The 26,260-nt window shown below is 39.3% G+C and overlaps 1 protein-coding gene across 1 annotated transcript; it reads left to right on the top strand.

Annotated features, from left to right (window-relative positions):
* The first annotated feature begins 1,866 nt into the window (after window positions 1-1,866).
* Window positions 1,867-26,260, top strand: CUL4B (cullin 4B). The gene is made up of 20 exons (XM_027716388.2): window positions 1,867-3,020; window positions 5,702-5,817; window positions 9,421-9,524; window positions 10,430-10,499; window positions 10,882-10,955; window positions 11,947-12,109; window positions 12,205-12,294; window positions 12,579-12,661; window positions 13,698-13,765; window positions 14,874-14,992; window positions 15,775-15,967; window positions 17,043-17,147; window positions 17,451-17,561; window positions 18,301-18,386; window positions 18,914-19,021; window positions 19,273-19,386; window positions 20,346-20,451; window positions 20,527-20,699; window positions 21,245-21,397; window positions 22,526-26,260. Exons 1-20 carry the CDS (start codon window positions 2,489-2,491, stop codon window positions 22,619-22,621), a joined length of 2,664 nt encoding a protein of 887 aa, XP_027572189.1. The 5' UTR covers window positions 1,867-2,488; the 3' UTR covers window positions 22,622-26,260.

Here is a 26,260-nt window from a genome sequence, read left to right as displayed (position 1 = left end):
GGCCTTACCTCCATTCTTTTGCTATCTTAAAGCACTTGGACCACTGGTTCCCTTCAGGGCTGAGCTAACACCGAGTCTGGTCTCAGCTTTTCCATCTTCTCTTCCAAATATTTTTTGCTGGTGTAGCTGCAGACTTCAGGGCCAGGTAACGGCTCACCCGATCTAAAAGTGCTTGTACAGAGGATTTTTGAAGAAGGCTCCAAGGACCTGGACCGGACTTCTGTAATACAGCTCTCAGTGTTGCTGTTCAGCCTCACCACCAAGAAGCTGGAGACATTTGCTCTGGTTGCAGTGTCACTTCTAAGTACAAGAATTTTAAAAGCACTTTACCTGGACAGGACTGACAAAGCAAGGGGCATATCCAGCAAATGGCATTATGACCCTTCCAGCCCTGAGAAAAACCACCCCTCAGGACCACATGCTAAACAGAAAGGATTTAGAATCTCTTCCCTCATAAGTTTGGGGGAGAAACCGTCACACCTGGTTTCTTCGTGGATCCCCAGCACTTTACATTACCGTCACCTGCTCTTCCATATCCCAGAGCTGCATTTTCTCACTGATGGGACAGAGTCACTGACTCCTGGACAGGATAACCCTTTTGCACCTCCAGGAGAAGGGGCACTTAATCATGTCTCTTCTTTTTTAAATCTAATCCTTTCAACAAACCAAGAATCTGTAGAAATTTTGTATCTCTTACAGCTCTACACTCCTTAACTAGTTTGGCTTAAGTGAACATGACAGTTACTGAGAACAGAGGAAAATTTTACAGCACAGTCACATAAGTTTTATTTACTTAGCAAACCTGTTAATTTGTTACATCTGACTTGGAATGTAAGGTACTAGCCTTGGGAACCCACAAACTGTTCTAAAGCCAGTCAAAAACAGACTTAAGCTTTGTTTTGCTGATGTATTTTTTTTAATCTGGAAAAAGCACTTTTCTACACATCGCTAGCATTACATTCCAGGCCTCAGGAGTTGTCTGACGGTGACTCAGTGACAAAACATGCTCCAGAAGAACCTCAGTAACATCACATTCCTATCTCTATGCGCCACAGTTTCTGTCAAGACAAGTTAGCGTATCTTTTCCTATCAAACACAGAAGTGCCACCAGCCTTCCCCCGAGGAGCTCTGCTGTCAGGCAGGCAGGTGTGCGCTCTCTGCTGAAATCCTTGGAGAACCTCCTGGAACAAAAACCTCATCGCCTGGTTTGTTACTCTTTCCACAGCCGTTTCTCAACAGCGTTTGAATCATAACAACGTTCCCGGGGAGTTCACAGCCCTTTTTGGTAACAGATCCACCAGCATCAAAAAAAAAAAAAGACTCTGAAGGGCCACGACTTCTGTATTTGCTTCCAAAAGTTTAAAAAAAAAAAAAACAACAAACCAAACCAAACCAAACAAACAAAAAAAACACACTAGGCTGTAACCCGATGCAAATCCGTATGTATTAAAGTCATACGAAAAAGCTGATGCTAAATGATTGTTTATAAATACGTGTAAAAAAAACCATTTCCATAACAGGCCGAGGCCTTGGCCGCAGGCTCCGGGGCCGGGCTCCAGCGAACCCCGCCGTGCACCGCAGCGACCGCAGCCGGAACCCGCGGGGGGACGGGCCGGGTGAGGGCCCGGGAGCCGCCCCGGCTGAGGGCAGGGCAGGGCAGGGCGGGGCGGGACCCCGGTACGAGACTCCCCGACTCCGCAGTCCCACCACACAGAACGAGCCCGCCAGCGCGGGGATAACGAGCCGGGATCAGTTCCGGCGGGTCCCGGGGCGGTGCCGGGGCGGTCCCTGAGGCGGTTCCCCGGTGCCGGGGCGGGTCCCGCCGCCTCCCCGGCCGCGCTTCCGTGCGCCGCGCCCCGTCATGCACGGCGGGCGGATGCGCCGCCATCTTTGCGCTCCCTCCGCCGTGCGGTGACAATAACAACCGGCCGGGCCGTCCCCCCTCAGCAGCGCGGGCACAGCCGGAGAGGGGGGAGCGGGGCCCGAGCGCAGCGGCCGCGGGGCAGAGCGGGAGGCGTGCGGGGCCCAGGGGCTGGAGCCGAGGCGAGAGGGAGCCGCGCTCAGCCCGCCCCGCTGCTGCTCGGCGGAGACGAGGCGGCCGGAGCAGGAGGGGAGCGCAAGGAGAAGCCGGGGGAGCGGGCGGCCGTGGAGCATTCCGCTGCCGGAGAGCAGAGCCCAGAGGAGCTGGTGGGGGGTGAGAGGCAGGAACGGAGGCGCTCCACTGAGGAAGGAGAGGAAGCAGGAAGGCAGAGGCAAACTACGAGAAGAAACAAAGTATTAAAGAAAAGGGGAAGAGGAGATAAAGTGATTGCTCCGACAAAGAAGAACGAGAAGGAGAGGGAATACGGAAGGACTCCACTGATGAGAGAGAGGAGTTGAAAGACCCCCCCACGAGAGACAGCAAACAGAGACTGGCTCTAAAACTCTCCCTCTCTTTGTCACACCACAAGGATTTGATGCCCCTCAGCCTGTTCACTTCTGTGTGTTCATGTTTCCCACAGGTTTCTCTTCCCCCAACCCCCCAGCTGCAGCCCAGGAGGTCAGACCTGCCACTGATGGTAACACCAGCAGCAGCTCCTCCTGCAAGAAGAGAAAGTTAAATAACAGCAGCAACAGCAATTCCGAAAAAGAAGAATTTGATTCCATTTCCTCCTGCACCTCTTCTCCTTCCAAAAACACCTCCTCGTCATCCTCCTCCGTCATCACCACCTCCTCGTGCTCCTCCTCAGGGGTTGCTTCCTCCAACCATCACCTCCAGAAGAAGCTGCGCTTTGAGGACTCCGTGGATTTTATTGGACTCGATGTGAAGATGGCTGAAGAGTCTTCTTCCTCCTCCTCTCCTGCTGCCTCTTCCCAGCAGCAGCACCAACAGCAGCTCAAAAATAAAAGCCTTTTAATTTCATCAGTGGCCGTGGGGCACCATGCAAATGGCCTGACCAAAGCTGCCTCCTCTACTGTTTCCAGTTTCGCCAACAGTAAACCTGGCTCTGCTAAGAAATTAGTGATCAAGAACTTTAAAGGTAACAGGCCATAATTTGTCACAACTTAGGGGGAGCTGACACTCGACTTCATGTTTTGTTTTCAGCCTGAAAACCGGTTCCTTTCAAATAGCTCCAGGTTTTACGGGAAAGGCTTTTCTGTGGCGAACATTTCTATACTTATGTAAAGGAGAATAATGTTTTCTGATGCGTGCTTGCCCAGTCATGTACACATCCTGAGCTACACTTTGCTGCTTGGAATTATTTTTCAGGCTCCTTTCACTCTTGTCAGTCGAGAAGGCCTTAACTTGTATGTTAGATGAAAGGTTTTACTACCTAAGTGCGTAAATTGCCTCCGTTCAAACTTCTAATGTTTTATACCTCTTTGCTAGTAATCCTGATTCAGGGCTTAGTGTTTATTTTAACCTAGTTTATGATAAGTCTTTGCACAGATCGTGTTTTTTTTTTTAAATTGGCCTTGAATCTACATGTCTTGCCTCTGTCAGTGTTGTCTGTTTATAGGTTAATCTGCCTGTGCTTAGTTTTAAATGTTGAAACTAAGGTGATTATCAGGCTCTTATGGCGGATTTCCTTTCTGGTTTTCCCAGTTGCCTTTGAAGTAGGTAGTTCAGATTTTTACTGAGTGTTTTCCTTGTAATATCCTCACTGTAACTTATAATAGTAGTTTCTTTTCTCTGTCTTAACTTACTCTTATTTTACAAGTTTACATTATTTTATAAAGTCTCTCACAAGATGTGTTTGAGATTCTCTGGTGTTGTTACTAGAGACCAGCTGAAGCAGAGAAGTGAAACTTTTCTGCTATGATGCAGCTTCCTTTTCTAGTAAACAAAAATACAAATAGGTGTAGGCAGAAAGCTAAAATGCTGTCGTTTTTTCCCTACAAAGATGAGGAAATCATGGACTTTTCTTACTTCCTGCCTCTTGCTGCCTTCCAGAACAGTCCAATAGCTTGCTTTCTTGAGTTGTTTCTTCTTCCTCGTGTGTTTGGGGTTGGGGAGGGGTAAAAGATATTACCGACATTATAGCTGATTTCTAAATACACAATTGGCACAAAAGTTCAGTAGAGGTACTGCACTAGGTAAGGATTAGGATTATTTTACCCATTGTAATGTTTTACAGCAATTCACGATCCCAGTGAAACTTTAAGGTTCCAATTCTTAGAAATGTTCTCCACCCATCAGAGCAGCATCATTTAATTTGATTATTTTAAAATATAGACTTATGATGCAGCACAGTGAGAAGGAAAGCCACTCTTTGGTTGTTTTACACCCGTATCTTTAGAAGAAGTTAACTTTTCACATGTAAATTACCTGTTAAATGTCACGGCTTGCATGGTGCTGTGATCATCGTTGCTTATGAATTGGTATTTGAATCACTTGCTTGGAAAGGGCATCTCAGTAATGTGACAGCTTTGCTTTTTATTTACTCTCAGATACTAAACTGAATAATAATCTTAAAATTATTGTCTTTATCTTAGTGTGATAGCAGTAGCATCCTTTACAACTTAAATAACTTCCTAAAATCCACGTCCCTGGTGTTTACTGCTGAGCAGTGTACTCAGGAGTTGCTAGTGAAAATAGGCAAGTCTGTAGTCACTTGTCTCTCCAGGTCCTTACAATGCAGCTAATGTTGGGATATTGCCAATATTGTAGGGAAATGCTTGGGAGAGAACAAAAAAAGTTACTTCTCTCTGTTACTTATTTCTCAGGAAATCATAAAGCTTTAAAATTTGTGTTTTACCTTTAGGTATGTAAAAGTCAACTATAATAGAGTATAAACTCTGGGCCAGTTTCACCTGTTGATGGCATGGATGCACATGTGTCATCTTTCTCCCTAAATTTTCTTCTCCTTCCTTTCTCCATTTGGGAATGTGCATATTGGAACAAACATGGTCATTTTAGTTAGTTATGAGAACACACAGAATTTTGAAATAGTTCTCATATTCTGAGGATGTGACCTGGGGAATGTCTGAGCCTGTTGCAAATGCTCTGGTCTTGCTGAAGGTGCTGCAGGGCAGGGGCATCTCTAGAGAAGAGGCAGAAAAAATAACAGAGAGGGGTCAGATCTGTGAAGCTTGAGCTGTTTGAACATTAAAGGAGGCTTAACTCTAACAAATATCCACTGGCCAAACCCAAGAGAGACATAAATGGATTACTTTAAAATTGGAATGTTTTCCTTGGGACCATAAAGCTTGTATTATAATTACAGTGTTTCCATGCATGTTTCTTGAGGATTTCTTTCCGACCGCTAATAGAGAGTAGAATTAATGAGCAATAAATTAAAAAATAAGATACACACAACTCTGTATCTTTTAATCCACCATTTTCACCTTTTATGTTCACTTTTTTTTTGGCTCTGCTGTCCTGGTAGTGAGAGGAATGAAGATGTAGACAGTTCTTGCTGGTTTAATCCCTTCCAGGAACAGTATTGTGATTTTTGTAACCACACCTACTGTTTTGGGCTGCAAGTGCTGTGATGTGTATTTGAAGAGCAATTCTCAATTTCTGCAATGTGTTAGTCTTTCAAATGTAAATAAGATACTGCTTTTACATGAATGCTTTTACTCTTTTCATGTAAGTATAAATTCAAATCTAGAGCATCAACCCATACCTTTTCCCCTCAAAGCTACGTTCTTCTCATTTCTGTGAAAGGTGCTGCTTTATCTAAACACTTTCTCAAACTTTATGTAATTTCTTTTAAAGATAAACCCAAATTGCCTGAAAACTACACAGATGAAACCTGGCAAAAACTGAAAGAAGCTGTAGAAGCTATCCAGAACAGTACTTCAATTAAGTACAATCTAGAAGAGCTCTACCAGGTAAGTGTGTTAAGTGAAAGGGATGGGGTAGGGCTTTTTAGGTTGTTGCAGGACTTTTTTGCTTAAAACACTTTTGGTATGGTGGTAAGAATATGACATTTTGCTTGATAGCTGCTTTTGTCATTGAAAAACTTGTCACCAAATAGTTTTTCTATTTTAAAATCATGAGTAAAAATTTCACAAGACCTAACATTGAACTCAAATTTTTTTCTTTTTTTTTACTTGCCACAACATAATCCAAGGTACGGTTTCCCTTGCAACAGTTGACAATAATTAAATAAGGCAAGGATCTGTATTCCATTTTCTGTTTTGGGGATATGGTGTTTATCTGCTAAAGGAAAAATGTGAAATCCTAAAACATTGGTGTTTAGGTAAGAAAAAGATGATTTATATTAAAATATAATTTCTGAAGACATTATCTGTCCATAATCAAGTATCAGAGATCGTTTAAAAGCTGAAACTTTCTATTGACTTCTTGTATGTGAATAGAATACCATTTTTTCTCCAGGAATTGTGTTGTTTTTATTTGATTGTCGTTTTTTGGCATTGCAGCAATCTGTCTCTTCTAACAGCTGAGAACCAGCAATTTATTCTCAGCAGCAGCTCTGATTGTTTTGTCTTAAATATTTTAGGAAGTGATCAGACTTGAAGGGCATTTCCTGATTCTTTTTTATAAGCTCCACTTCTGCTTTTTCAGCTGAACGTGCTGGGGAGGTTTCCCCCCCTCACCTTTTCCCTACAGACGTCCCAGTATTGCGGTTTTAGCGGCTTGGCAACGGTGCTGCCCTGGCTGGGTATTTAGAACCACCTGAACTTTTTGCTCGACTTTTAAAGCCTTTTTTACCTGGTTAGCTGTTTGATTTGTTCCTCTGTGTGTATGTAGCCTTCTCACCATCTCTTTTTAGTGTCTCTTCTTCCCCTGCCCTCCCCTTTTCAGTACAAGTTGCATTTCTGTGGGGGGGAAAAAGTCCGGTTTGCACAAGGTTTGGGGACGGATTTAAGGAAGAATAAATTGCCATTCCTCGTGGCACACAGTTCCTCAGTGCAGTGCATTCTTAGCTCACTACAGTAATTTGTCATCATCATCATGGCTAAGCTTCGTGAATGAAGATTTGAGTCAGTAATTTATAATGCTCAATTAATTAACTAAAAATAGTGGGGTTTTAACTGAATAATATATAGTATTGTTATTTTTGTAAAACTTTATGAAATTAATAACAAGTTACAACCAGCTGTACTGGCTGGTATTGTAAATTACTCTAGACTAAATAACTGTGCAAATAACTGTTAAATGCTTGAAGGATATCCAGAATTTTTTTTAAAATACAAAGTTCTCTTGAAATCCTTGCTTCTGTTTCACAGTTATTACTTAAGTTTCTGCTCACTTTTACCACAGGCTTAATTTATTGTTGCTTGTGGTCAGAAAACAAAAGATAAGCTTTTTTGTTTTAAATCTCAATGATTCAACATTGTAATAACTTAGATAATTCTCAGTGAAATAGAGTGCAGTGAAGTATGAAATTTTTCTCTTTTTACAGAAATCTAAAAATAAGTGTCTTGATTTAAAAATAGTAATAGGAATCACTAGTGTTTTTAGATGCTATCTAAACTAATGCCATTTCTGAACAGCTGCTTGGTAAATGGATCTGATGCCAAATATGCCTTGGCAGACACCATTATCCCAGCACAGAGGGGAATTGCAAAAGTTCTGCTGCACACCTCAAAAGAAGATACTTCTTTTTTTAATGGAGTTAAACTTCTTGAGTTATGGCAGTGTTGGTAGTTGAGATGAGCTGACCAGAGGCCCAGGAAAGGGGCCACTGGTGTCCTGGGCTGGTGGGTCAAGGCCAGACTATCGGTGGTTCCACAGGTGACAGGCAAGGTCCATCCAAAACATTTGCCTTCCCAGCTCTCTGTTGCCTCCTCCAAAGTAAGTGGAAGAAATTAAGAAACCCAGGAAGTTTGCACTTGCTGAAGGTCTAATCAGGCTTTTAATGCTCAGTGTTTTCCACTCCTTTGTTCTTTTGAACCGAAGTATGGGGTTATTTCCTCCTTTGCTGCCTGAACCTGGGGGTACAGTGGTGGAATAGAGCTGAGCACAGCCCATAACCTGTTCTGAGCAGTGAACTATAGGTTGTATTTTCTTATCACATCATTGTATTTGTTTGGTCTTAAATGTTAAGGCTGAGAGTTAAACTTGTTGCTGTTTCCAAATATTAATATTGTATACTTGGTTGATAATTCCACTTTCCTTATAATTGCCATTCAGACCTGGTTTAGTCTTAATTGGCACACTCACTCTCTTGCTGTACCTGTAAAATTCTGACAGTAAGCTCATGCAGGTTTGGGGTTTTTTTGCTGTTATCATTGTGTGGGATGGTTTCATTGTGGGGTTTTGGTTTTTATGAAGTTTGTTTTGTTTGTGGTTTTGATTTGTTGGGGTTTTCTTTAATCCTGGAGCCAGTACTGGATGTAGTGCACTTGCACTCGTCAATAATTGCCATTGGTATCCAGGAGAAATCGAGGAACTCCTTGTTTGGCTGTTTTGGTTGTTGCTGTGCTTTTATTGGTGACTGTCTGGACTGTTGGGAAGGATTCTGGAGGACTTGAGTGTAATGGAGTAGATTTGCTTTGTGTGCTTCTGAGCTGTGGTCCCTGCACAGTTGCCTGCAGGTGCTGGGGAACAAACTTGATCTTCCAGTCCTTTGTTTGTTTTTTTTTTTCCCTAGGAGTTGGTGGTACTGGCAACTGAAGTCTTTTCCAATAAATAAATAATAGCAAGAAGTGTTAGTTGAAAATCATATATATCTCTCCTCTAGCTTCTACAGGTGTTTTACAGAATAATCATATATTTTCTGTCACTAGTCTGCAAAGAGTTAAAGTTGTTCAGTTGCTTTCCAAATCTGGTCAATAGATATGAATTTTGGAAAAGTCTGGAGATACACTTATGCACTTAATGATTGTTTGCTTGATAGTCTCCAAGACATGCCCACATTAAATTTCTTCTCACTTGCTGTGAAGCACAGTGATAATTCTTCTAATACTTGATGATGATCTAGAAATTGGGATTTGTCACTGTAAACATCTGGAATGTAGTCATGCTACTAATGTTCAAGATTATAACTACACTTACTCAGGCATGGGGTTGGTGGATGGAGATAAATAAAATATGTATATGTATGTACTTTTGGGGATGAGGGAAGCTTAATCAAGGAAAGGACTGAAAGAGGAAATTAAACTAGCAGTGCTTTTCCCCTGCAGAGCACAACAGTTAATAAAATTAAGACATTAAGTGTCTGCTCTGAGGTATGAAGCCCAGCAAGCTGCTGGAACTTATTAAATTCACATCCTTGTTCTTAGAGATGCCAGTCCTGCAGTTCCATATGAGATCCCAATACTCGAGCTGAAGTTGATAATCTGTGAGCTGTTCATGGCCTGCCTTTGTCTCCTGTTACCTTCACAGTGCCATGTCTCTCTCTGGTGTTTTACATGGTAAAAACTGTGAGAACCAGAAGAATTCCATGGTTGTTTGGGCCCTTTCCTTGTAAAGTCACGTACAAAAATATAAACAGATTTCTTAGTATCTGTTTCTCTTTACTTCAGGCTGTTGAAAATCTCTGCTCCTACAAGATTTCTGCAAATTTGTACAAACAACTGAGACAGATCTGTGAAGACCACATTAAAGCACAAATTCACCAATTCAGAGAATATCCTTTTTTAGTTGTTGACAAGCCAAAATGATTTTACCTGCAAGTGGTGGATTTCTTTGACTAGTTCATGTCGTTAGGCCACGGTAATCTGAATTCCTGGTTTTTGCACAAGTGGTTTTGTTTTCATTTTTTTTGTGGGACATCAGAGAACACAACTCATTCTTTTATGTCTGTAACCCTTTGAAAAGTTTGTGAGAAAGTTTCATTGGTATTTATGAAACACTTTGACATCTTACAGAAGCTCATGTTAGACTTGCAGCAAGGCTTAAAAAGGCTGTATTGGCTGTATCACATCAGGCTTTTTTATACTGAACTTGCCATGCTTAGATAAACAGAAATGTCTTCCAACAAGTAATTGTTGTTTTCTTTTTGAAAAATACTCGTGGTCTGGCAGCACAGATCAGATTCGGAGATCAAAATGTTTTACTTTCAAAAGTTTGGAGTTGCATCAGATCGAGATCCTGTTAAGCAGATATTAATTAGTACCAGAACTGTGCAGTGAGCTGAATAAAAGATAAACTTCAAGGGCAAAATTTATCCCTTAGCATGAGCTGAAATTATAGTGTCTGTGTAGTGGTGGGCTCGTACACGTGTTTGTGATTGTTGGTTTCTGGGGTGTGGAGGTGTGGACCTGTGTTCTGCTCCATAGGAATGGGAGATTAAACAAAACACTGAGAAGTGTTGAGATAGGTTTTTTTTAATTTGTTCAGATAATTTTGATTTCTGACTATTAACACAAGGACCCTCGTTAAAAATAAACACGTTACAAGAAGTTAACTGGTTCTTTCTGGGAGTAGGTGAGTTGTGCTCTCTGTTAAGTGCCTTTAAAAAGTACGATAAGATTGGTTCCTTTCATTGCTAGCACTACCTATTAATGATGATTTTCTTAATGATTTCTTCATGGATTCATTGGATAGTGTCCTTTTCCTAAAGAAAATAGACAAATGTTGGCAAGATCATTGCAGACAAATGGTAAGTTTTCTGTCTTTTTAAGGAAAACCGGTTGCCTTGCAGCCTGTGTTTTGCTTAACTTTGTTCCTTTTCTAACTTCTGAAATATCTTCTGCCTGCAGTATGCAGACACACACACACCCCCAGCTCCCCACTGTCACTTTTATGCAAACCTTTCTCTTTTATACCTATTTTTCAAGGAGCTGTTCTGTTATACAGAAACATGCCAAGTGTCACACTGATCATCATGCTGGGATTGGCACAAGATGTTAAATAAATAGCAGTGTCTAGGAAAGCACACACTTCCCATCGATGGGAGTTTTGTTGTTGTTGAGCATAATTTGTGTTGCTTTTTAGTTTCAAGAGTAAAATGATTGTGGCTGTTTTATTCCTTCTCGTGACAGATTATGATTAGAAGTATCTTTTTGTTCTTGGATCGAACTTACGTACTGCAGAATTCCATGCTGCCATCTATTTGGTAAGGACACAAAGAATAAAATTATTTGGGGGTACATTTAAAGTTGCTTATATCTTGCTGATTTTCAGGTTGTTTTGTGGGTTTTTTATTTAAACCTTGTAGTGACCTGTAAATTACATGATAAATGCATATGTCCTTGTTGCAAAGGGAGATGTTTAATTTATTTGCCATGAATTACAGCACTGTTCTAGAATAGTTGTGATGCCAAATCTCAGTGAAGTAGGTATCAGCCTCCAGTTGCACAGTTAAAGGAAGGGTCTTGTCAACAACCAAAGTGCAAGGGCTTGGTGTGCCCAGTTACTGACTTTAGCATGTACAGTATTCCAAATTCTGTATTTTTGAAGGAAAAAGTTACTTAAATTAAAAGCAAGTTGCTCTCTTTTGGACTTCAACTTCTGCCGCCCCATATTATTAATAATTAGTCTATGCCCTGCCATGCCTTTGGCACCACCTGAATTTCTTTGCCAGAGATTGGAGGGCCTGACTTTTCCTGAAGTGTCCAGACCCATAGTTTCAAATTCATGGAAGGTTTTAACTGGGACACCCAAAGCAGAGATCCTTGTCTTTCACGTCACTGAGTTCTTCTAAGCCCTGCCTAAGAATTAGAGATTGGCAAGTGATGGACAAAAAGGAACGTTGTCCAAAAACTTAACCATGGAATTTGAACCCAGGGTGGCATTATGATTTTCTCGTGAAGGCTGCTGTTCCAACATCTTGTCAACCAGCTGAAAAATAAAGATGCTGCAAAAGCTGTGTGGTTATTTGGGAAAAAATATCTGCATTGGTCTTTAAAACCTGTAGCTTACTGTTCGTGCTTTGTCATGGTTTATTGTAGTGTTCATGTGTTTGTTCATCTGGAGTGATTTGGGGGCAGAGAAATGAGCAGTGCTAGTATTGGCCTCTTTATTTGATCTAGATCAGGTTTTAACAATAGAGATATCTGAGGTTTATTCTTATGCAATTTATTGAGCAGTCTTTCTTGTCTTTTTAGGGATATGGGGCTAGAATTGTTCAGAACTCATATAATCAGTGATCAGAAGGTTCAGAACAAAACTATTGATGGCATTCTTCTGCTGATTGAGAGGGAAAGAAATGGGGAGGCTATTGATAGGAGTTTGCTGCGGAGCCTTCTGAGCATGCTTTCTGACTTGCAGGTGAGTAAACCTGCTTCACCTCTAAACCAATAAATAGCTCAAATCCTTATTTAGTGCTCAGTAAGCTTTACCCTGGATTGCTGTTGTTTCCCCAGATTTATCAGGACTCTTTCGAACATAGATTCTTGGAAGAGACAAACCGCCTGTATGCAGCAGAGGGACAGAGGCTTATGCAGGAACGAGAGGTATTTTGAATGTTTAACAGTATTTGTTGTGCCTAATGACAAAGCATGTGTCAGGGAGTGGAACTTTGCTGCTGCCTTACCCAGTGTGCAAGGCAATAATGTGACCTTTGTTTTGTAGTACTCTGGAAAAAGAAATGCACATACAGTTGCCTTCAGTCACAGTGCTAATGATTTCTGCTTAAAGCTGGAGCTGCTGCTGCTGTTAGACCAGTACTGTCTCTCTTTTTCCCTTCTTGGTTGTTCTGGGGGTTTTTTAAACATACAAAACTACTCTGGCATTTCAGGTTCCAGAATATCTTCACCATGTCAACAAGCGCTTGGAAGAAGAAGCAGACAGAATAATCACTTATTTAGATCAGAGCACACAGTAAGTACTGTCTCTGCCTGGTGGTATTACCTGTTTGGCTCCTCTTCTGATGAGGCCATTTAAATAGCTACAGTTTATTTCAGTTATTGACTGTCTATCAAATGCTTTTCACTTTACAGTGAAGCAGTGTCTTGGCTCACACAGCTAAGAGCTTTTTCTTCTAAGTCACTCATTATTTTTACATAAATGTTGGGTATTTGGTTGGAGAAAAATAGGCTGCCACTCACAGTCCAAATGTCTCTTTCTTGCTGAAATGCAATTAATCAACTGGTGTCCTACCTGAAAAAGATAGGTCCCAGGATAGAGAATTCTCAAACTAAGGACTCTGAATATTTTCATTAAAATATTTGTATATTCTTTATGGAGTCTGGGAAATTATCAAATAGTGTCACTCTTCAGTGTTTTCTACTTAGAGGCAGGATTTCTTCACACACAGTTAAGTGGAGTCATGACTAGTAGGGCAGGAGAAATATTCTCCTACCATTAAGCCATAAAAAATGTAGGTCATTTATAAGATCTCTGAGAGGAAGGTGTTTTATCACTACCATCACACATTTTTATTTTCTTCCTCCTTCAGCTGTTGAAAACATTTCACTTGTTTAGTGGCTTCCTTCTTCCACACCATTATTAGTGGCCAATTCCCTATTTTGTTTTAATACCTCTTGACTTGAGGTGTGGTTTTTTTATCTCCTTGGTTTATCTCCCAAGACATGAATCTCCTCCCATAAAAGAGGAGTAGGTATATTATTTGACAAACTTCTGCCCAGCTTCTTGCCTGATAGAATCATTGTCCAGCTGCCTACAGATCATGTACAACAGACTTATTGTGTGAATTAAAATCATCAGTCAGCAAACAGAAAAAAGATTGCTTACTGGGGAGGGAAAAGGATAAATATGTGTATAACCATTTTGGGTCCTTAGCCACTTATAATTAGAGCACTCCTAATGAAAATGTAGTCAACATAATCTCAAAACAAGGTTTAAAAGTGTTAATAATGGGAAAAGGAAAAGTAATTCTAATCATTTTTTTCTGTAGGAAGCCACTAATTGCTACTGTAGAAAAGCAACTTCTAGGTGAACATTTAACAGCCATTCTTCAGAAAGGTAATCTTTCTTCTTTATAGAAATGTTTCTAATTACTGCTTCAGGGCTTTCAATTCCTGTGCAGAAAGAGAAAGTGGCAGTTTCAGGTGCTGGGGGAGGACACAAGTTCCATCACTCTTTAACACCCTTTAACACACAAAATAGCACTGACCATTTTGCGGGAGGGCAAGTCCCATTCTCCTTGTTGGAGGTGAGGGGATGCTGTGCTGTCTTCTGATACACAGCAAAGAGAAAGGACAACTAGAACAGGGGCCTCGAGTTAAGTCTGTTAAATAGCATTTCAAAGACTTGGAGGTAAAGAAAAGAGTAGCCTTCAAATTATGGCTGTAACAGAAAGGAGAAATACTGAGTACTCCTAACAAAAAGCAGCTTGTTTCAGAAATGTAGCACAATTTGAGCAGTGGAATAGGTTGCCTCAGTTCTGCAATAGCCTCTGTGGAGTCAAATGACCCTCTGTTGTCCTGAGGATTGGGAAATAGAAACGGGGGCAGCAAGAGTTGAATAATAAAATGGCCAAGTCCTTAGTAGCTGGATTCTGGATGAAACAAGTATGTGAGCATTTTCCTGCACATCTCTAACAAACTCTTCACTGAGAGGAGTATCAAGTTTGCAATATTTACCCGTCTGCTTAGGACTTTACTGTGATGCATCAGGCCTTCTCCCCCAGAAAGTTAAAATGTGAATGGTGAAGACTCTCCTCAAAGCTGCTTGCCTTCAGACATTAACATTGATTTTACAGCTGGAGTTGAGACTCAGAGCTGCCTTGCCAAGGAACTTTTCCTACAGATCAGTACAGTGTAAACTTTTCAAATCTTTAGAGAATAGTAAAGCAGGTGTAAGCAAAGGTTCTGTGATAAGGATGTTATGTAAAGTACGTGTAGCCCAAGATATCCACTGTAATAACAAATTTTTAAGGTTTGAGCTGGTTCAGGCAGCCATTCTGTGTTTTGCTGTTAAATTAGGTAGCTTAAAATACCCCCCTGCCCACCCCCAGTAATTGTTTGATAAAAAACATTAGTTTTGAAGAGGTCTCTCACTGTAACAATAAGCCATGCTTTCTTTGGGTTACACTGGTTTTAATTTCCTTCTGAAACTCTTGCATTTGCAGGTTTAAACCACCTTCTTGATGAAAACCGAATTCAAGACCTGTCTCTTCTGTATCAGTTGTTCAGTCGTGTAAGAGGTGGAGTACAGGTCCTCTTGCAGCACTGGATTGAGTACATAAAGGTACTGTTGCTAAAACTCTGGAACAGGTACCACTACTGCATCAGTGGGGTTTATACACAGATACTTGAGTCATCTCTATAAACTATTGCATTTTTAAAAAAATTATATATTCTTGCTTATAAACATGTGTTTAATAGACAGCTTTTGAAACATCCTGGGAAAGGTACAGTAACTGTTCTGGCCCTGTCAAAGAAAATACTGAACACTGAGTTGAATTATTGAACTCCAGATAAGTTTGGAGTTTATAATCTTGCTTATTGTTAGTTTTGGGGGACAGCTGTTTTTCTGCAATAGTTATTTTGGTAATGGCAGAATGTTTGTCTTCTTCCTGATAAAATTTCCTGTCAGAATGAGCAGTAGCTTAAGTTAAGAAGTCTAATCTTATTTCTCAGTGAAAATGTCATAGAAAGTATGGTTCTTGTAAAGGAAGGCTTTGGAATGGCATAGGAGTACAGTTAAATAAAATTGAGTTTAGTGGGAGCTTTACCTGTGTGAAACCTGAGGCTATAGATGATAAAAAAGGGTGTGTTAATTTTGTCATGCTTAACTTCATTTCTTTAGACAAAAGTTCTGAATCCATTCGCTTATCAATTGGTTTTGAATCTATAAAAAAATCTAGGAATGATTATATAGTAAATACTTCATAATACTACTTTGTTGTGTTAGTGGAATTAATATGAGTGCTAGAAACAACACATTAAGAAGGTAACTTTAGGGGTTTACAAGTCTTGTCATTTAAATTAATTATTCAGGCTAATTGAAAGTTATGTTTTATTTTGCAGGCATTTGGTAGCACCATAGTAATTAATCCAGAAAAAGACAAAACCATGGTCCAAGAACTTCTTGATTTTAAAGACAAAGTTGACCATATTATTGATGTTTGCTTTCTGAAGAATGAGAAGTTTGTAAATGCCATGAAAGAAGCCTTTGAAACGTTCATTAACAAAAGACCAAATAAGCCAGCTGAACTCATAGGTATTTTTCTTCAGTTTCTTCCATGTGAGAATTTGGGTGTGGAGTTGCTGATGCAGCTTGCAGATGGGATATGCTGGAATTGTGTGTCAATCCATGCACAGTGCGTGTCAGACTGGGGCTTTCCTGTGCTGCCTGATGCAAGGGAATTGTTGGAGAGGGTAGCATTAAATATCAATAACTCTGTTTATCAGTTCACTGGCTGGGCTGTAGAAAAGTCCAGGGCATCAGAACTTGGGCATTCCAGCCATTGGCTGCTGTCCAGGTGTGACAATAGTGCTAATGTGATTTTTTTTCAGCAGCTTACATAACTGTGCCACCAGCACACGTGCACAGAGCTGTTCAGGGCTCTGCAGATATCTGGGGCTTAATATGTGAAAGTGAAGAGAGCTGAGGATGCCCTGAAGCTCTCACAGTGTGGGGACAGTCTCTGGTTTGCAAAGAACATTGTTTACAGATTTGTGCTCCATGCCTGGCACTCTGCACTTTTGAATTCCTTCATCTTCCCCACACAGTGAATAATACCTGCCTTGCAGTTGGTTGTGCTGTTAGTTTTGTGGAGTGATGCTTTCTGCCCTCCTTTTTTTACATTAATTCCCTAACTGTAATGTGCTTATCACACCATTTGAAATTAAAAAAATTAAAAAAGCCAGTAATCTGCTAGAGGAATTCAGCAGTGTGTAGTCAACACATTTAAATAACTGGTTTATATATTTTTCTTCTGATTTCTTTTTTTTTTTTTATTATATCCATGTCAATCTGTAGCAACAGTGACTTTTTGCTTTGAGATCACAATATAGACCAGGATTTTCCTACACAAGCACAAATGTTTTTAATGTTGTGTATGCTAGTAAAGTTGAAATGCAGTAATTCCTTATCTGAAAAAATATTGGCCCATAATGTTTTTTGTAAGTCTATAGCCTCTATGAAAAGGTATCAAGTTTGTTGTGGTGAAACTGATAGAAGGTGATTTCAGGATCATTTTTATTTTCAAGATTTCACAATATTAGATTTATAAATTTTTGTTTCACTATTATATTAAGCATATGCTAAACCCTTTATTCTTCAACACTTCTAGCTAAATATGTAGATTCAAAGCTTCGTGCAGGCAACAAAGAAGCTACTGATGAAGAACTTGAAAAAATGCTGGATAAAATTATGATCATATTTAGATTCATATATGGTAAGTATTGGGATTTTTTTCATGGGGATACTGTTGTTTAATCAGTAAGGTACTTGGAAATTATTTTTGCAGTCTGACTGCATTTTCAGGTGTTCTTTCCCTGTGGATGTGGTTTGTTGGTGTAGTGCTGTTTAAATACTTTGCCTGTTAAAATGTCAGTAACAAGACCTGACTTAAAACCTGTTGAAATATTCCTGTGAAGGCCTTTTTCCTTTACTGAGCTTTGAATTGGGCCTCTTGTAGGTAATGTTTGTTAAAAACCAACAGTGATTTGTGATCACTTCCAAATCTCGTCTCTTACAGGAAAAGATGTCTTTGAGGCCTTTTATAAAAAAGATCTAGCAAAGAGACTATTAGTTGGGAAGAGTGCATCAGTGGATGCTGAAAAATCTATGCTTTCCAAACTCAAACATGGTAAATATCTATCAGCTTGCTTTCTTTTAAAAGTAGTTGTTTTAAGAGGCCTTCCAAGAAGAGCCATTAGTGTTTCCCCTTTACATGAGGGCAAAAGCCTCCTGTGCGAGTCTTGAATGACTGGTGGGTTTTGAGGAGACTCGTTTGCTTTTAGTTTTGTAATTATAACAGCAATAGCCAAAAAACAGGAGCTTGAGGTGTATCTTGGCCTGTGGGATAGAGTTGAGGTTCCCTGCTGAGTAAATCAGTGATGTGCTCAGAGAACTTAAGGATGACTTCCACTTGTTACTCACTCTGTATAAGGTCTGGAACACGAAGCTGCCAGCTAGTGGTTCTCTGGTCTGATCTTCATTGTTCCATTGGATGGAATCTTGGGGTGGTAAGAGTAAGACTTTTAGAGCTTGATCTTGTTCTGCCATCAGGAGACAGTTTGGCAGGCAGCTGGTAGGGATTGGAATTGTCATCTGAGTGACAGGCTGCCACCATAGTCCCAGGATGAACAGTCAGGTCCATGTGCAGAAAGGACTGGGTTAAAAATAGCTGCCACATTAAAACATTTTCCCCTTTCTTGTATATAACCTTAATATGCACCTTAATTAGAATCCTGGCTTTTATGTAAGAGCATCTGCTGAAATAGGTCATCTTGCTTAAAAGTGCATTCTGATATTTAGAACAACTACTCTGTGGCATTGAAAATAAACAAGGTTAATTTCTAAGATTTCCATTTTCTCTTTTATAGAATGTGGAGCTGCTTTCACCAGCAAACTTGAAGGAATGTTTAAAGATATGGAGCTTTCAAAAGACATAATGATACAATTCAAACAGGTACTGGGGGAAAGTCTGGGCTGTCTGTGCTTTTGAAAGTTTTACTGAATTTATTAAGGGTTTTCTTGAGTAACAGAGTTAAACCTGGAAATTGCCTTCTTCAGACAAATAAACCAAGTAGCACCTGCAACAATAAAAGATTTGTAAACTTAAAAAATATTTTAACACCAATTCTAAAACATTTTTAGCACCACTATATTCTGATGCCTGACTTGGAAGTTTTTGCCCATTAGTTCTGGCAGTGTTTTGATTTCAAAGAAATTTTAACATTCTCTACTCCATTCACACATAATGAGGTAGATCTTCACATCAGTCTGCTAAAACACTACTTTTGCTGTTTTCTTCCTGTGTTGAAGTGCCTTTAGAACTTGAGAAAAGTGCTTTTCTTAATTTTCTTGTATGTAACTTGCAGTTTATAGGTCTCTTTCTTCTCTGCTCTTGCAACACCTGTTCTAACTTTTCAGTTCTACCTGAAATACTTTTAATAAACACGGCTTTATTTCCATGTATTTTATTTCTCTCTGCAGTATATGCAAAATCAGAATGTCCCTGGCAACATTGAACTAACAGTGAATATTCTGACTATGGGTTATTGGCCAACCTACGTGCCTATGGAGGTCCATCTGCCCCCAGAGGTAATGAACACAGACAGGTTTTACAAGTATCAGCCTCTCAGAAATGCATCTTGGAATCAACTGCAACTTGCTTTTAAACATGCGTAGAGAAAGAAATGCACAACTGTCTCTTTGTAAATGAAATTTGTTTTCTTGCAATTCCTGTCATCATTCTAAGCCTTGATTTAAGGCTTAATTGATTGTGGAGGAGGGAAGGATGCTTTTAAAGTAGAAAACTGTGTTTTAGTGTTTTGGGGTTTTTCTTTCTTTAGATGGTAAAACTGCAGGAGATTTTCAAGACCTTTTATTTAGGAAAACACAGTGGTAGGAAACTTCAGTGGCAGTCAACACTAGGACACTGTGTGCTAAAAGCAGAATTTAAAGAGGTGAGTCTGTTGTTTCTCTTACTCCTTTGCTTTGTCAAGTCCAAGGCTGGGTTGTACTTTAGGGATATATCAGGAAGCTTTTTTGTGTTGTGATGGAAAACCTAGCATTGTTTTTGCAATTACTTTTAACCTCTTGCTATCATTTTCAGAGTTGGTAGTTTTATGAAGTAAAGTAGTAAGGTCTAAGAAGATGCACCCAATTTCTGTATTGGTGGGGAAAAAAGCCCTGTTGGTTACTACTGAGGAAAATATTCAATGGGTTTAGCTCCAGATTAAAAATGGCACTAATTTTTATAGTGGGGAGAAAAAAAAGGGGCAGTTCCTTAGGTGGCCTTACATCATCTGACAGCATCAAGCATCTTTAGTTCAGTAGTGAAAAGCTTACTGTAAAGTTTTGGATTGTACAAGAACACAACTGTTTTTAAAAGAGTTTCCAGTTATTCTCCTTCAGCATTTCTTCACGGACAGGAAATTTTCTTATGAAATAGGAATGTTTACCCGTTCTGTTTTTCAGAAAAATGTTAATGCTAAAACAAGTAATATCAAACTTGGTGGTTTCAAAGATTCTATAGTTCCTTATACTGTGTTTCTTAAATTAATGTTTGTGTTAGACTTTGACTTGAAGACCTTTCAAATTGTAATTTTAAGCATTCAGTGCTTTTAGATTTGTCTTGAGTAGGCTGATGCATATCTTGGGTGAATTTTGTCACAGGATAGAATAGTCCAGCCTTGTGACCTGTAGCTTCTGCTACATTTCATAGTAAACACAAGGTGACAAGTAACTTCTATTCTTTCATATTCTCAAATAAATAATGTCCTTAAAGTGAAATAATTGACATGTAATAGTGACTTGTTCCTCATGCTCCCCTCATCCTCTCCCCTCCACCCTCTACCTTCCTCCCCCCCCCAAAAAAAACCCAAACCAGCCTACTGATGTCTATTTATTTCCCTTATGACAGGGCAAAAAAGAACTTCAGGTCTCCTTGTTCCAGACACTGGTGCTGCTCATGTTTAATGAAGGAGAGGAGTTCAGTTTAGAGGAGATAAAGCAAGCCACTGGAATAGGTTGGTATTGAAAACAGCCAACTACTTCCAAGTGTTCTTACTGAAAAAAACCTAAACAACTTGTTTCTGCTTTAGAGGATGGAGAGCTGAGAAGGACACTTCAATCTCTGGCTTGTGGCAAAGCCAGAGTACTGACCAAAAGCCCCAAAGGCAAAGATGTGGAAGATGGTGATAAATTCACATGTAATGATGATTTCAGACATAAGCTCTTCAGGATAAAAATCAACCAAATTCAGATGAAAGAAACGGTATATTTTTTTTTAATCCTCTGGGGTTTAGATCCTTGGGTTAAGAACCTTGTTGCCTGCCCATTTCCAAGTTTTTTTTCCTCTCTCTTGTGATGTACATGCTGATGTCTCTGTCAAAGTTACACGTGTAATTTGGATGACAGCACATACCTACCAGTGCTGATTTAAATGTGTGCTTCTATACTAAGACACCAGTGATGTCTCTAAATAAGGTTGTTCAAGAGAAGTTCCAATTAGGGAATGTTCTTTTCATCCTTTATCATTCCCTGGAGCTTTACTGAATATTTTGTTGAACATAGAAACAAGTTCACAGCGAATTTTCCCTGACAGCTGTCCAATGTAAAATCTGTGCAAAGATTTTAATTCCTTGTACAAGTGGTTTTTCTAATAGACAGTCGGTCTTTATATTTGTAAAGGATTTGTGTCAGATATTTGACAACAGACACTTTACTGTCTTACACTGAGAACCGTCTTAAAGATACGAAGAAGAATTGTTTTGACAGTACTGGTGTTCTCATTAAAACTTTCCTAAATGGATCCTCCAGGTAGAGGAACAGGCAAGCACTACAGAGAGGGTATTCCAGGACCGGCAGTACCAGATCGACGCCGCAATCGTTCGGATCATGAAGATGCGCAAGACACTGAGTCACAACCTGCTCGTGTCAGAGGTCTACAACCAGCTCAAATTCCCAGTCAAGGTGTGCTACTGATTTTTCTTCTAAAACTTTAACAGTTCTTTTATATTCCCTGGGCTGCCCTCAGTTAAACAGTGCTTCTGTCTAAAATATGCATCTCTTTAGTATTAGAAAGGGCAAATATTCACTTTCAGGAATTTTTGAAGTGCCAGTTACTAATAAAATCTACTTCCAAAGGCTTTCAGTGCTGGAGTTTGTCAGCAGTAAGGGTGCAGCTGGCTCTCCTTGTTACCTGCATTTGCAGTGTTCTGGCAAGGCATTCTTGGGCACAAGGGGAAAATGCTTCAGATCTCAAAACCAATTCTGCATTACATTCTTAATTTGGTTGATACTTTTTAATAAATTAGTAACCAATAAATGTACAGTGGTTTTTCTAGACAGATTATACTATTTAATATCTAGGAATTAAAATAAAATCTTGGTGAATGTCTCAAAGCTGAAGAAGCCCACTGTTGCAACATATAATGACTAGCTTGTTGTGTACAAATGAAAATGGGTTTTCAGATAAACAGTGATGCATTGTTGGAGTTCAAATATATGACAGAAATGTAAAATGAAAGGTCATGCCATCTCATTCTGTTTTATTACCATGGTGAGTTCCTGCAGGCCTGTAAGTATTGCATAAGCTGCAGTTGGGCTTTGTAGGAGTATAACAGCTGATCTAAATGATTTTCCTCACTCTTTATCATGAGGGATTTTTATGAAGTCCTTCACCCAACAAAAGCAGAGGGCACCCAAACTGTTGTAAAACTCATTTGCATCAAGAGGAATTGAAACTTGTACCATCTTTTACCAGCTAAAAGTCAGAAATAGAAACGCTTTGGTATGTGATGCATGAACTGCAGTTCTTTAGAGTTCAGTTCAAACAGCAGTAAATATCTTTCCCTGCTGTAAAAAAAAAAAAAATCTATGTTTAACTGCAGGTGACAAGTTAATTTTGTAACTTTCTCTTCCATCAGTTATACATTGCAGACTTTAAAAGCTCTGATACTTTTAGAGGATTTTTTTTAAACTGTGATTTCTGTTTCCTCAGTCATCTTAAGCAGTATAGACATTTGGTTTAAGTGGAAAGAAAGAACCAAAAGGCGTTGACTGCAAAGTAGTAATTCTGACATGTGCTTTATTTTGCAGCCTGCTGACCTTAAGAAGAGAATAGAATCCTTAATTGACAGGGACTACATGGAAAGAGATAAAGAAAACCCGAATCAGTACAACTATATTGCATAAACATATGTTGGCCTTTATTTTACTGCACACTTGGTGTCCTACACAGTTGCCAGTGGATAAACTAGCCTGTTGATCCCGTTAATTGACTTTTTATACTACCGATGATTGAATGAAAGCAGTGTAATGGAAAAGTATAGTAGAGTGGACTTCTTTCAGTGGTTAACATGCCCATTTAAAGAGTACTATTTACATTTTAAGAAGAATGCTGTTGAACTCTTTGCATGTTATTTAGTAAGATGTGCAGAAAGCTGAAAGAAAGTACCTGGTCTTTTGTGATTCCATTTGTCTCTGGGTCTGAAGAGGAGTCCCTTGATGTATGACAGATGTCTTTCACATCTTTAAATGGAAACAGAAGGTTAATTAATATAAGAAAATAGCCTTTAAAAATGCTTAAACTGCATGCAAACTTTTAATTTACTGTACAGAATGCATTTCAGTTATACATACCATTGGTTTGGTTGATGCCCACACTTGGATTTTTTTCCCTTGAGGGAGGGAAAATGGGGGAATAAGCCAGGCTATGCTTATTGCTGATCTAATGGAAAATATTCTTGGTCACAATTAAGACAAAATGTTACCAATATAAAACAATGTATAAAGTTTGCGGTGTGGGCTTATATACTGTATATACAAACACCATTCTTAAATAACTGCTACAACAAAACAAGTTCAGATTAGATTCATATGGCTTGCCTGTGAGACTTGGTGTTCACCTTTGGGAATTTTAAGCATAAAACAGCCATAATGGAAGAAGTGACAGGTTTTACTAGTCATGGGTAGGAGGCCTTCACCTCTTGGCAGCAATACTCTAGAAAAGAGAATCTATTTACAGATAACTATGAAAAGCCACACTGTTATTGTGGTAAAGCTGTAAGAACAAAAATTGCAAATGGATTTTAATACTTGTTTTGCTTTGCAACATTCTAAACTTGAATTAACCTCAAGGTTTAGACAGGGCAGCTCTTCTAGGACTGCCCTGCTTTGGATTGCTTTAACTTAAAGCTTTAAGAACTCAGCCCTAGAGCCTAGCAGGCCTCCTAGAACCCAGAAGCCTACCTCTCATATAGAAAGTTAAGTATTGCTACAAGGCATCTAAAATATATTTTCTTAGATGACCAGAGAGCATTCTTTGCATCTTTATAAGACATGGGAGAGTAAGTCACTTGAATGTAGAGATTTGTTTCAACAAAATGCATTTTTTTTAATTGCTTATAGCAGCATGTGCCAGGAATATATGGGAAAAAAGTGTCAGCAGAAAAGGTAACTCCTCCACATAACAGTTCTTCCTTACCCAGCCAGGCTTTAGATCTACAATCAGCTGTGTTGCAGAGCACAAGGAAAAACCTCATCCTCTTTCAGGCACTGATAGTCCTGGGGAATACCAGATATTTCCTGAAAGCCAGATGTTAGTTTTGTTTAATGGCAGTGTAACTTAACTCTCTATGACCTACAACTTCTATCACTGTGATCCCACATTCAGGGTTGTGCATGTGTGTATGTGTGTGTGTTTTCTATCTGACACATCCCATCCTTATTGCTTTTTTTATCTGCTGTTTAATTCCATACTTTCTCCAGCTGTGTTTTCTCTCAAGCTCTTTTTTATGCAGTCCTCAGCTGACAGATGAAGCGAATGTGGGTTTTTTCTCCTACTAAATTATTTGCAGTCACCCTCAACTAACTGTTGTACAGCTCTTCGTGATCTGCAGAAAGTTTACCTTGCCCCTTGACACTATTACAGCATAACCACTGGTAGACATCCAGGACCACCCCTGCCTCTGTGAGAAAAATACTGACAGTAGAGTTATGTGGTAAGAAACTTGAAGACTGCTCCTGCAAATCTTCAAGTATGAGTTCAAATAGAGATCCACTGAGGAGGAATGAATGCCCCCCACCGTAAAAAATATCCCTTCTGTATTTTGCATTCAATGTTCCTTTTTCTTGTATGTGTTTTGTATCTTCAGCCAATAAAAGATTCCTTTTAAAGAGAATTGGGGAAGAAGCATAAGACTTAACTCTTTGGGACACAGGAGATGATGCACATCAGTATGGAACTGGTTCCATTCAGTCTGTTGTAGCATATAAATCCAACACCACTACACGTTTAAATACCCATTCTGGTAAAACCCTCCCTCATTACACAAGTGTTGCATTCAGTCAAACTGCACAGGTCTGTAGGTTTAGTTCGTTTTTATCCTGTCTATTTCTGTAACTTAAATGCAGAAAATACTATATAGAAAATATCCTCAAATCTGATCAGAACTCCACGAGCCGAGGCAGACCCTAAACGCAATCGAGTTAAAGCAACCCAAAGAATGGACTTTGAGAACCCTGGCCAGGCCAGGAGAGGGGGTGAGCGAGGGGAGGGGAGAAGGCTTCTCCTTGTAGCTTCATGGGTTTTTCCCCAAGAACTTGTTCATCTCTTCTGCTAAGGTCTCACTCATTCCTGGTTAATGACAAAGCTGCAGCCAAGATTTGTCGTCTAGCCGTACAACTCTGCAACTTCTTGCTGGGATCATGTGCCTGCCTATTGAGCCATATATATCTCTGTAAGAAAAAACTCCAGTGGGCTTGGACCACAACTCATCTGGCTAGAACACAGCTTGTCTGTTTGGCCACACATTTTTAATCCTGACTCTTGCATGCAGTTTATAGCACCTTGTTCATAAGAAATTGCAGTTTATTCTTAGAAATATATATTTTAGGTTTTTTAATCTTTATACCCATAAATGGACTATTTTTTTGTCTTGGCTGGTTTCAAAAGTGACCATTTTGTTTAAATGCTGTAATTGCAAATGTGTTGTAAACGTTGTTTTGTTCTATAGTTTACACAAAGGTGCCAAAGTAAATAGTTAATAAAAAAAACAAACAAACCCTAGCAAATTATTAAGTTGCTTTAGCTGTTCTTCATATTTTGGTCTCAGCTCTTTTTTTTTTTTTTTTTTGTCAGCCTTTCATTTTTTCCTAGACATATCATTTGCCCTAATGCTTTCTTTTAAAAGAAAAAAAAGTGCATCTAAAAAAATGTTCAAATACCACTTTTTTTAGTGCTCTCAAACAGTAGGGAGAATATTTTCTTTGAAACGTTACACTAATGTAAGAGTACAGCAGCATTCAAAAATGTAATATACTTTTTGTATAACAGTCTTCAGAGTGTGTCTGGAGTGGGGGGAAAAAACTAACCCTGTTACTTTTCAGAAGCCTCTTCCCTCAGCTACCAGAATATGAATTGTGCTTTTTCACTGCATCAAAAAGTTATAGTTTATGCAGACTTGCAAACAGGGCATGTATCACCGTTGCATCCTTTGATGCAAAAAGCAGCAAAACCTTTTTTATGTTTCATAAGTCTGATATGGGTACAGAGAGTCTTTCTTAAGTTGGTAAATAATGTAAATACATGTCCTTTCAGAGAGTGAGTCTGTTATCTAGGTATTTTGTGTCATTTAATAAATATTAAACAGTTTTGTGTTGATAAACTCTTGTGTGTAAAATGCCTTCTTACTCCCAAGTTCTGTATGTTGGGCTTACTAATGTTTATGGCTTCTTTAAATTCTTTAGCTTGTGCTTTGATAGCAAAATACTTGTTTGCTTCTTAAATAGTTCCTTATTCATTCAGTCATTAAAATCCCTTGAGTTTTCTAA

This window comes from Pipra filicauda, unplaced genomic scaffold (assembly GCF_003945595.2).
Source record: "Pipra filicauda isolate LSUMZ 115617 unplaced genomic scaffold, ASM394559v2 scaffold58_size5111680_pilon, whole genome shotgun sequence".
Classification (NCBI taxonomy): Eukaryota; Metazoa; Chordata; class Aves; order Passeriformes; family Pipridae; genus Pipra; species Pipra filicauda.
Note: the sequence above shows the minus strand (reverse complement) of the source record. Positions and strands in the feature narration are given on the sequence as shown.